The 12,417-nt window shown below is 48.2% G+C and overlaps 1 protein-coding gene across 9 annotated transcripts in view; it reads left to right on the top strand.

The window, feature by feature from the left end:
- The window catches only part of LOC110517398 (transducin-like enhancer protein 3-B), a 45,819-nt gene that overhangs the window by 24,957 nt on the left and 8,445 nt on the right, over window positions 1-12,417 (top strand). For 6 of the 9 annotated variants that reach the window (XM_036981409.1, XM_036981416.1, XM_036981411.1 and 3 more), the window contains 7 exons: window positions 709-922; window positions 1,294-1,355; window positions 6,685-6,807; window positions 7,067-7,117; window positions 8,406-8,558; window positions 10,066-10,198; window positions 10,356-10,528. In XM_036981409.1, the coding sequence (XP_036837304.1) occupies window positions 709-922; window positions 1,294-1,355; window positions 6,685-6,807; window positions 7,067-7,117; window positions 8,406-8,558; window positions 10,066-10,198; window positions 10,356-10,528 (909 nt within the window). The remainder of the gene's footprint in view (window positions 1-708; window positions 923-1,293; window positions 1,356-6,684; window positions 6,808-7,066; window positions 7,118-8,405; window positions 8,559-10,065; window positions 10,199-10,355; window positions 10,529-12,417) is intronic. The other 3 variants (XM_036981418.1, XM_036981417.1, XM_036981413.1) reach the window with 1 other exon arrangement.

Raw genomic sequence — 12,417 nt, 5'->3', positions numbered from 1 at the left:
GGGGGGGGGGGGGGGGGGGTGAAGGATACTGGGGGTGTGTGTGAAGGATACGGGGGGGGGGGTTGTGTGTGTGTGAAGGATACGAGGGGTGTGTGTGAAGGATGGGGGGGGCCCATCCTCATAAGTCTGAGGTATTTCTGAGGAAGATGTCCTTATTGCTAAGGATGGTTGTTACCTACTAATCTTTAACAAACATGAGGACTGCAGTTTAATTCAACTCCCCAACTCCCTCCTTCCCATGGTTTAGGACTGTTATTGGGGAGGGAGACTAACAACTTTATGTACTAGGACAATGGTTCTCAAACCTCTCCTCGGGGACCCCCAGCCGGTCCAAACCTCTCCTCGGGGACCCCCAGCCAGTTAATATATTTGATCTCTTCCAGAACTAGCACACCTGATTCATCTTGTCAACTAATCATCAAGCCCTTGACTTGGTGAACTAGTTCTGTTCTAAAACACAATAGTAACATAGGGTTCCTGGAGAGGAGATTTGAGAACCACAGTACCAGGGCTTGTTATCCAGTGGAGTGCCACGTTTAGACCTCTGCAGATAGGAATGTGGCATTGACATCAGCTCTAGACTACATATTTCTGAGAGTTTGTGTAACGTTGTGCCCACCTGAACTAAGCCCCCTCCATGTGTTGTATATCCAGTCCCCCGGTCTCTTCCCAGCCGACCCACTTGTCCTATGTCTTGTTCCCCAACAGCAACAGCAGCTCCAGGCTCAGCACCTGTCCCACGCTGCCCACGGTGGGCCACCCATCCAGATGCCCCCGCACCCCTCGGGCCTACAGCCCCCCGGCATACCCCCCATCCCTGGTGTGGCAGGCTCCGGTCTGCTGGCGCTGGGTGCTCTGGGCAGCCAGGCCCACCTGCCCTCCGTCAAGGACGAGAAGAACAACCACGACCTGGAGCACAGAGGTGAGGCGCTTAAGGGTGTGGATAGTTATGTGGTTCTGCTCAATGTGCAGTGTCACTGCATTGCAGCCATTTTGGATCCCTACAATAGGCATTGTGGTTTGATATTGCGGCCATTTTGTCCCTGCTCAGTGGGCATTTGCGGCTCTAAATTACAGCCATTTTGGTTCTGTGCTAATTTTGTTTGAGTATGAGTTGGGTGGCCTGATGTCCATGTACTCTCATACCATAGTGGCTGTAAACACTCATGAAATTAACTTGTCTGACTGTGAAACCAACGTATTTAAAAATGTATTTTTCTCGTGACTGCAACACATTAAGTCACAATACATGTTGCCATTCGTACTAACGTTCTTTTCACTTTCTCCCTCTTGGCCTGTCATCCTTTCACTCCCCCCTGGCGATCCCTCTGGTAAAAGAACGAGAGTCGAGCACGGTAAGTTCTCCTTTATTCTTCTGAGCCCCCCCCATCTCCACAGCCCTCTCTCTCTCACCCTCTCTCTCACCCTCTCTCTCACCCACCTTGTTCTCCCTTGACATTGACATTGAGCCAGTCTGTTTGGTGACTAAGGCACTTTGCATAGACTTTAAACACCACGCCTTGTTAGAAATGTAAAATTCCTGATCCCTGCAGTAGAACACACACGTTTTGTCTGGTATAAGCTATTCTGCAATCAAATAATGACTGGGGGAGCCGAGTCTGGCTCATAGAGCTGGAGCTGCTTCCTCCTCTACACTATCTAATCCAGGTGGAAAATGACTCCAGTCAGCAGGCGAGGATTAGCCCGCTCTATCATTTCATCACAATTAAAAGAGACTTTGACTCTCGTCTCTCCTAAGAGGATTTACTGTCGCCCATCTCTCCACCCCTCCTCCCTCCTCTCTGCCTTTACTCCTTCCATCTCTCCACCCCTCCTCCCTCCTCTCTGCCTTTTACTCCTTCCATCTCTCCACCCCTCCTCCCTCCTCTCTGCCTTTTACTCCTTCCATCTATCCACCCCTCCTCCCTCCTCTCTGCCTTTTACTCCTTCCATCTATCCACCCCTCCTCCCTCCTCTCTGCCTTTTACTCCTTCCATCTCTCCACCCCTCCTCCCTCCTCTCTGCCTTTACTCCTTCCATCTCTCCACCCCTCCTCCCTCCTCTCTGCCTTTTACTCCTTCCATCTCTCCACCCCTCCTCCCTCCTCTCTGCCTTTTACTCCTTCCATCTATCCACCCCTCCTCCCTCCTCTCTGCCTTTTACTCCTTCCATCTATCCACCCCTCCTCCCTCCTCTCTGCCTTTTACTCCTTCCATCTATCCACCCCTCCTCCCTCCTCTCTGCCTTTTACTCCTTCCATCTATCCACCCCTCCTCCCTCCTCTCTGCCTTTTACTCCTTCCATCTATCCACCCCTCCTCTCCTCCATCTTTCTCTCCAGCCTCATTCTGCTTCTTTGTTTTCTAATGCGCTCCTTTTCCTTTTGTTGGTTTGTTGTAATCATTCTCTCTCTCCTTTCTGTTCATACTCAATCCTTTTGTCTCTCTCTCTCCTTTCTGTTCATACTCAATCGTTTTGTCTCTCTGTCTCTCTCTCCTTTCTGTTCATACTCAATCCTTTTGTCTCTCTCTCTCTCTCTGTCTCTCTCTCCTTTCTGTTCATACTCAATCCTTTTGTCTCTCTCTCTCCTTTCTGTTCATACTCAATCGTTTTGTCTCTCTCTGTCTCTCTCTCCTTTCTGTTCATACTCAATCGTTTTGTCTCTCTGTCTCTCTCTCCTTTCTGTTCATACTCAATCGTTTTGTCTGTCTCTCTGTCTCTGTCTCTGTCTCTCTGTCTCTGTCTCTCTCTGTCTCTCTCTCCTTTCTGTTCATACTCAATCCTTTTGTCTCTCTGTCTCTCTCTCCTTTCTGTTCATACTCAATCGTTTTGTCTCTCTCTGTCTCTCTCTCCTTTCTGTTCATACTCAATCGTTTTGTCTCTCTGTCTCTCTCTCCTTTCTGTTCATACTCAATCGTTTTGTCTGTCTCTCTGTCTCTGTCTCTCTGTCTCTGTCTCTCTGTCTCTCTCTCCTTTCTGTTCATACTCAATCCTTTTGTCTCTCTCTGTCTCTCTCTCCTTTCTGTTCATACTCAATCCTTTTGTCTCTCTCTCTCTCCTTTCTGTTCATACTCAATCGTTTTGTCTCTCTCTCTCTGTCGCTCTCTCCTTTCTGTTCATACTCAATCATTTTGTCTCTCTGTCTCTCTCCTTTCTGATCATACAAAATCCTTTTGTCTCTCTCTCTCCTTTCTGTTCATACTCAATCGTTTTGTCTCTCTGTCTCTCTCTCCTTTCTGTTCATACTCAATCGTTTTGTCTCTCTCTGTCTCTCTCTCCTTTCTGTTCATACTCAATCGTTTTGTCTCTCTGTCTCTCTCTCCTTTCTGTTCATACTCAATCGTTTTGTCTCTGTCTCTCTCTCCTTTCTGTTCATACTCAATCGTTTTGTCTCTCTCTCTCTCTCTCCTTTCTGTTCATACTCAATCGTTTTGTCTCTCTGTCTCTCTCTCCTTTCTGTTCATACTCAATCGTTTTGTCTCTCTGTCTCTCTCTCTGTCTCTGTCTCTGTCTCTCTGTCTCTGTCTCTCTGTCTCTGTCTCTCTGTCTCTGTCTCTCTCTGTCTCTGTCTCTCTGTCTCTGTCTGTCTCTGTCTCTCTCTCCTTTCTCTTCATACTCAATCGTTTTGTCTCTCTCTCTCTCTCTCTCTCTCTCTCTCTCTCTCTCCTTTCTGTTCATACTCAATTGTTTTGTCTCTCTCTCTCTCTCTCTCTCTCTCTCTGTCTCTCTGTGTCTCTGTCTCTCTCTCTCTGCCTACTTCCAGTAAATATTTCTGAACACAGATAGTGAATTTTTTCCTCCCTCCTGCCCCCGGGCTTCTTCTCTTGTTAAAGCCTCTGTTTATTAGACTAGATTAAATCTCTCTGATAGCCAGGGATAGCGACTCGGTGGCGGCTGTGACAACGCAGGGATTGGGTTCCCAATGACTGGGCAGCGTGAATGGGTGCAGTCATGTCTGAAGGGAATGAAACTGGGCCCCTGCGATTAGCAGTGCTAATGCTAACTCCACTCCCCTCCCTCATCTCCCTCCGTCGCTTCCTCCCTTCCTGTCCTGTTGTCTCAGGTCACCTGATAGGAGGCGTCTGAGGTTATCCAGTCTGTTAATCAGGCCTTAAAAAGCCACTGTGTATTAGACAGACAGACACACACAGTTGTTTTACTATCCTTGTTGGGACCAAACGATGTATTCCCTTTCAAATGATATTTACCCTAAACCTAATTCTAACCTTAAAGGGAATCCTAACCGTAAACCTAACCCCTTCCTTGTTGGGACCAAACGATATATTCCCATTCAAATTATATTTACCCTACACCTAATTCTAACCTTAAAGGGAATCCTAACCGTAAACCTAACCCCTCCCTTGTGGGGGCCAGCGAAATGTCCCCAATTGTCAGAATTGTCCTTGTTTTTACTCTCCTTGTAAAGGTGTCCGCATGCTTCCCAGACGGAACACTTCAGGAGAGTTTATACATGTACTATGACAACATTTGGGGGCTTTTTGGGCACATTTTTTTCTCGAGGCCTGTTAATTCTGACTTGAGGAATGGACAAGCTGTACTATTGCCCTTTTTTCCTATTTTTTTTCAAGGGAATGTCTTTAAGGGAGTATGCAAACACACTCGTTCCGTTCGCCTAGTCGACTTCAGCTATCCGCCAGCCGAACTGAAGCATGCTGACACCTTAAGGACTTCTGATACCTACATGGATAGTAAAACCAAAAACACACACAACCTCAGAGAGAGGGGGCCTGGGAGGGAGGTAGCTAGCTAGTTACCCACCCCACCACCCCTCTTTCCACCCCTCAGGCCAATCCTCCTCTATTTGTCTCTCTCCTTTTATCCTCTCCAAAAGAGAAGCTGCGCATTTTGGAGCCACAATGGCAACATTCATGTACATATTTAGAGCCGGGATGGGGGAAAGGGGAGGGGGAGAATGGAGGGTTTGGCTTAGTCACGAAGAGGCAGATTCCTTTGTGCAGCAGCCAAGACGAGGGCATGTTGCCTAGAAAGCCCTTCTGAAGGGGGCACCCCAACGCTGCCCAACCACATCCTCCTCTCTCTCTCGTTCTGTCTGCCAACCACAAGGCCCTGTCTCTTTTTTCTTCTCTCTCACTACTTTTATTTCTTTACTCTCGCTGTCGTTCGTTTCTTCTTTCTCAGTGGACATGGGTGAGGGGTTAAAATGGGCAGCTCTTGTCGTCTCTGTGGGTAAGGAAAGGCTGACTGAGTGTGTGGGCTTGGCATGGAGGGCCCAGTGCCACCCTGGCAGTGCCAGCCTAACTACTGGCTTCTCATTGGATGCCAGCTGCCTCACGACTGGTCTCTCATTGGATGCCAGCTGCCTCACTACTGGCCTCTCATTGGATGCCAGCTTCCTCACTACTGGCCTCTCATTGGATGCCAGCTTCCTCACTACTGGCCTCTCATTGGATGCCAGCTTCCTCACTACTGGCCTCTCATTGGATGCCTGCTGCCTCACTACTGGCCTCTCATTGGATGCCAGCTGCCTCACTACTGGCCTCTCATTGGATGCCTGCTGCCTCACTACTGGCCTCTCATTGGATGCCTGCTGCCTCACTACTGGCCTCTCATTGGATGCCAGCTGCCTCACTACTGGCCTCTCATTGGATGCCAGCTTCCTCACTACTGGCCTCTCATTGGATGCCAGCTGCCTCACTACTGGCCTCTCATTGGATGCCAGCTGCCTCACTACTGGCCTCTCATTGGATGCCAGCTGCCTCACTACTGGCCTCTCATTGGATGCCTGCTGCCTCACTACTGGCCTCTCATTGGATGCCTGCTGCCTCACTACTGGCCTCTCATTGGATGCCTGCTGCCTCACTACTGGCCTCTCATTGGATGCCTGCTGCCTCACTACTGGCCTCATTGGATGCCAGCTGCCTCACTACTGGCCTCTCATTGGATGCCTGCTGCCTTTTTTCTCTTTCACTCCCTCTTTTTCAACAACTTTCCTGCTCTACTTTTTCTCAACGGTTTCTGTTTGCTCTTTGTCAACGTTCCTTCTGTGCTCTCACTCACTCATTGAGTCTCTCCTGTCATTCAATCCCTGTGGTTTAGTCAGTTTCCTGTCCCTCCCTCGCTACTTGTTTTTGTACTGTATAACCACTGAGTGGTCCTGGCAAGGTGCTGACCTGTGTGAGGTCAGAACTCACCACACCAGTCCACTCTCCAGCAGTCATCCGTTCAGCCCAGCAGCTCTGGAGAAAGAAGCACTGTTCACCTGGTGTTTTCCTTTCTGATGGTGTGTGTGTGTGTTTTGGAGGGATAGCAGGAGGAGGACAGGAAAACAAGTTCTGCATTGTTTGCATTGTGTGTCAACAGCCTCAGTCAATGGAAGGCTGGGAGAAGATGAGTCTGTGCAGTTTGTCTCCTGGGCACACTCAGTCATGCTCACTCCCTGTCCCTCACTAATGCATCATGGTGCTTGTTAATATCTTCTACTCTGAGGGGAGGTTTGGCTCTGTCAAGGGGTGTGTGTTTGAAGGACTTTTGGTAACGCCTCATCGGTGGCCTGGCAGCTCTCCCCTCTAAGATGGCTGTCTCGACAGCACAAAGACACACTACAAGACCCAAACTAACGGAGCACTTTTCTCCTAGACGTTTTGTTACATGGGAAGACTCCTGTGACTGACATGGTTCCTCGTCTGTCTGTCTGTTGTTCCAGAATAACTCTGTGTCTCCGTCGGACAGCCTGCGTGCAGCCAGCGACAAACACCGCAGTTCCTCTGATTATAGCATGGACTCCAAGAAACGCAAGGTGGAGGAGAAGGACGCTATGAGCAGATACGTGAGTGGGAGCGCACATACATACACACACACACACACACGTACACACACACACACACGTACACACACACACACGTACACACACACACACACACACACGTGTACACACACACACACACACACACGTGTACACACACACACACACACACACACGTGTACACACACACACATACATACATACATCACCTTTTAATCAGGAGAAGTACTGCTCACACACTCTGATATAAGTGTGGTCACTGTCTAACACTGTCTCTCAACAGGACAGCGATGGAGACAAAAGTGACGACCTGGTCGTGGATGTGTCCAATGAGGTGAGAGCAGCTGGTCCCTTGCATGTGTGTGTTTGAGTGGCCGCGTATGAGTGTGTTGGTATGTTAGTGTGGTTGAGTGGCCGCGTATGAGTGTGTTGGTATGTTAGTGTGGTTGAGTGTGTTGGTATGTTAGTGTGGTTGAGTGTGTTGGTATGTTAGTGTGGTTGAGTGGCCGCGTATGAGTGTGTTGGTATGTTAGTGTGTTTGAGTGGCCGTGTATGAGTGTGTTGGTATGTTAGTGTGGTTGAGTGGCCGCGTATGAGTGTGTTGGTATGTTAGTGTGGTTGAGTGTGTTGGTATGTTAGTGTGGTTGAGTGTGTTGGTATGTTAGTGTGGGTGAGTGTGTTGGTATGTTAGTGTGGGTGAGTGTGTTGGTATGTTAGTGTGGTTGAGTGGCCGCGTATGAGTGTGTTGGTATGTTAGTGTGGTTGAGTGGCCGCGTATGAGTGTGTTGGTATGTTAGTGTGGGTGAGTGTGTTGGTATGTTAGTGTGGGTGAGTGTGTTGGTATGTTAGTGTGGTTGAGTGTGTTGGTATGTTAGTGTGGTTGAGTGTGTTGGTATGTTAGTGTGGTTGAGTGTGTTGGTATGTTAGTGTGGTTGAGTGTGTTGGTATGTTAGTGTGGTTGAGTGTGTTGGTATGTTAGTGTGGTTGAGTGTGTTGGTATGTTAGTGTGGTTGAGTGTGTTGGTATGTTAGTGTGGTTGAGTGTGTTGGTATGTTAGTGTGGTTGAGTGGACACGTATGAGTGTGTTGGTATGTTAGTGTGGTTGAGTGTGTTGGTATGTTAGTGTGGTTGTGTGTGTTGGTATGTTAGTGTGGTTGAGTGTGTTGGTATGTTAGTGTGGTTGAGTTGCAGAGCCACATTCCACCCGGTCTCTCTGGTAGCTAGTGACTGAACACTGGTGTCTTTGTTGAGGAACCAGAGCTGACAGAGACCTTAACAGCTGTCACACCCTCACTAAGGTCACCAGGGTAACCTCCCCTAACATAAAGAAGGAAAACGGAGCTGTGTGGTTGTGTGTAACATCCACTTGTGTGTATGTGTACCAAAGAAAACCTTTATTGTACAGAGACATGCTTATACAAAGAAATGCTTTTCACAGAAACCTAGAGGGGATGGAACCCCTAGGGTGACGGAGACAGAGGAGAAACTAAGTGTATCTGTGTTTGCACATGTGGCCTGCGTTTGTTTGACCTTCATGTACATGTTCCAGCGTGTTTCCTCCATTTCCTCATTCTCTCGCTCTCTTCCTCTCACTCACCGTTTTTCTCTTGTTTTCTCTCTAGGACCCAGCCACTCCCAGGGCCAGCCCCGCCCATTCTCCTCCAGAAAACGGTCTGGACAAATCACGGGCCCTGAAGAAGGACGCCCCCAACAGCCCCGCCTCCGTGGCCTCCTCCGGCAGCACGCCCTCCTCCAAAGCCAAGGACCACGCCCACGTGAGTGTGTGTGAGAAACGGGAAAGGAGGGGGTAGGGGAAAACAATAGACAAGGGAGTGTGAGCGGCTCCTACATGGGAGGAAGTGTAGCTATTAAATTGCTGAATGAGGGTTGGGGGGCTGGAGAGGAGACACACAGTGCTCTGCTCCTTTCAATATCCTTTATGGCAGGCAGAATAAATGTTCATTGCTTTCCCAGCCCCGGATCGTAAATAAACCGGGGTAATGACGGGGAGATCGCTCTGTCCCACCCTCCATCTCTCTCTCTCTCTCTCTCTCGGTCTGTCCCACCCTCCATCTCTCTCGCTCTGTCCCACCCTCCATCTCTCTCGCTCTGTCCCACCCTCCATCTCTCTCGCTCTGTCCCACCCTCCATCTCTGTGTCTCTCTCTCTGTGTCTCTCTCTCTGTGTCTCTCTCTCTGTGTCTCTCTCTTTGTGTCTCTCTCTGTGTCTCTCTCTCTGTGTCTCTCTCTCTGTGTCTCTCTCTCTGTGTCTCTCTCTCTGTGTCTCTGTCTCCGTCTCTCTCTCTGTCTCACTCATCCCTCCTTCCCTTACCAGTCCCCATGTCAATGTGCTTAATTACTGGTCTAGTCAGGGAGCAAACTACAGAGATCTTGGATGTGATAATGTGTTTAACTAGTCAGGACTCATGTTTAGGCCAGTCTTTAATAGAGGTGTATGTGGCCCCACAGGGTTCTAATGAGCTGGCACTAGTCAATTGGATTATGTTCAGCTCAACACTCAAATTGTGACTGGAGTTTTGGGGAAAGCGGTTCAGTTATTTTGGGATTTGGTTGTTGTTTGTCCCTCTCGCCCCCTGTCTCTCTCACACATGTTCTATTTGTCTCTCTCTCTTTCCCGGTCTCTCTCTTCCTGTCTCTCTCCCCGTCTCTCTCATACATGTTATTGGTCTTTTTTTCATTGTCCTTATTTCCCTGTCTCTTGGTAGCTGCTTGGGTGGGGTTGCCAGTTAATTTCATTTTGTTTGGGGAGGTGGGGGGGGGGGTTTGCAAGTTGATTTCAGTTTGTTGGGGCGATGCAAGTTGATTTCAGTTTGTTTGGGGGGAGTGGGGGGGGTCGCAAGTTTGTTTGGGTGGGTTGCCAGTTGATTTCATTTTGTTTTGCGGGGGGGGGGGGGGCTTGCCAGCGATCTGGTTGGGTGGGTTGCCAGCGATCTAGGTGGGTGGGTTGCCCGTGATGTGATCTTGGTGGGTGGGTTGCCCGTGATCTTGGTGGGTGGGTTGCCAGTGATCTAGGTGGGTGGGTTGCCAGTGGTCTAGGTGGGTGGGTTGCCAGTGGTCTAGGTGGGTGGGTTGCCAGTGGTCTAGGTGGGTGGGTTGCCAGTGGTCTAGGTGGGTGGGTTGCCAGTGATCTAGGTGGGTGGGTTGCCAGTGATCTGGTTGGGTGAATTGGGGTTCTATTGCTTTGTGATCGGCATCATTTAGAATTAAAATGGAACACGCTGGAATAAAGCAACATTAATCACATCAAGTCTTTCTCTGTCAGAATGATAAGTCATCCACGCCGGGCCTGAAGTCTAACACCCCCACACCTCGTAACGATGCCCCCACACCAGGCACCAGCACCACCCCTGGTCTACGGCCCATCATGGGCAAGCCCTCGGGCATGGAGGCACTGGGTAAGTCCTCACACACACACTCATACCCACATGTATACAAACACACTCGCCCGCTAACCACAAATAGATTAACATGAAAATAACTTCCTTGTAGGTCTGCCCATTTGCCTATGACAGAATCAGTTGTTCTTACGGTCTCTCTCCTCCCTCTCTCTAGCTGCTCCAGCCCTGCGTACTCCTTTGTCCATAGCTGGCTCCTACGCCACGCCCTTCGCCATGATGGGCCACCACGAGATGAACGGCTCCCTGACCAGCCCCGGGGTCTACGCCGGCCTCCACATCTCCCCCCAGATGAGCGTGGCCGCTGCTGCGTACGGACGCTCGCCCATGGTACGCTCCCCTAAAACTCCCCCTTCACATACTCACATTCAGCCTCCTTTCCCTATACACCGTTACTATACACAGTCACACAGGCTACCGTTACTATACACAGTCACACAGGCTACAGTTACTAATACAACACAGTCACACAGGCTACAGTTACTAATACAACACAGTCACACAGGCTACAGTTACTAATACAACACAGTCACACAGGCTACAGTTACTAATACGACACAGGCTACAGTTACTAATACGACACAGGCTACAGTTACTAATACGACACAGGCTACAGTTACTAATACGACACAGGCTACAGTTACTAATACGACACAGGCTACAGTTACTAATACGACACAGGCTACAGTTACTAATACGACACAGGCTACAGTTACTAATACGACACAGGCTACAGTTACTAATACGACACAGTCACACAGGCTACAGTTACTAATACAACACAGGCTACAGTTACTAATACAACACAGGCTACAGTTACTAATACAACACAGTCACACAGGCTACAGTTACTAATACAACACAGGCTACAGTTACTAATACAACACAGGCTACAGTTACTAATACAACACAGGCTACAGTTACTAATACAACACAGGCTACTGTTACTAATACGACACAGGCTACAGTTACTAATACGACACAGGCTACAGTTACTAATACGACACAGTCACACAGGCTACAGTTACTAATACAACACAGGCTACAGTTACTAATACGACACAGGCTACAGTTACTAATACGACACAGTCACACAGGCTACAGTTACTAATACAACACAGGCTACAGTCACTAATACAACACAGGCTACAGTTACTAATACGACACAGGCTACAGTTACTAATACAACACAGGCTACAGTTACTAATACGACACAGGCACACAGGCTACAGTTACTAATACGACACAGGCTACAGTTACTAATACAACACAGGCTACAGTTACTAATACGACACAGTGACACAGGCTACAGTTACTAATACAACACAGTCACACAGGCTACAGTTACTAATACGACACAGGCACACAGGCTACAGTTACTAATACAACACAGGCTACAGTTACTAATACAACACAGGCTACAGTCACTAATACAACACAGTCACACAGGCTACAGTTACTAATACAACACAGGCTACAGTTACTAATACAACACAGGCTACTGTTACTAATACAACAGTCACACAGGCTACAGTTACTAATACAACACAGGCTACAGTTACTAATACAACACAGGCTACAGTTACTAATACAACACAGTCACACAGGCTACAGTTACTAATACAACACAGGCTACAGTTACTAATACAACACAGGCTACAGTCACTAATACAACACAGGATACAGTCACTAATACAACACAGGATACAGTCACTAATACAACACAGGCTACAGTTACTAATACGACACAGGCTACTGTTACTAATACGACACAGGCTACAGTTACTAATACAACACAGGCTACTGTTACTAATACGACACAGGCTACAGTTACTAATACGACACAGGCTACAGTTACTAATACGACACAGGCTACAGTTACTAATACGACACAGGCTACAGTTACTAATACGACACAGTCACACAGGCTACAGTTACTAATACAACACAGGCTACAGTTACTAATACGACACAGGCTACAGTTACTAATACAACACAGTCACACAGGATACAGTCACTAATACAACACAGGATACAGTCACTAATACAACACAGGCTACAGTCACTAATACAACACAGGATACAGTCACTAATACAACACAGGATACAGTCACTAATACAACACAGGCTACAGTTACTAATACGACACAGTCACACAGGATACAGTCACTAATACAACACAGGATACAGTTACTAATACGACACAGGATACAGTCACT

Source organism: Oncorhynchus mykiss, chromosome 6, assembly GCF_013265735.2.
Source record: "Oncorhynchus mykiss isolate Arlee chromosome 6, USDA_OmykA_1.1, whole genome shotgun sequence".
In the NCBI taxonomy this organism is placed as follows: Eukaryota; Metazoa; Chordata; class Actinopteri; order Salmoniformes; family Salmonidae; genus Oncorhynchus; species Oncorhynchus mykiss.
The sequence above is the reverse complement of the archived record's forward strand: the minus strand, read 5'-3'. Positions and strand labels throughout refer to the sequence as shown.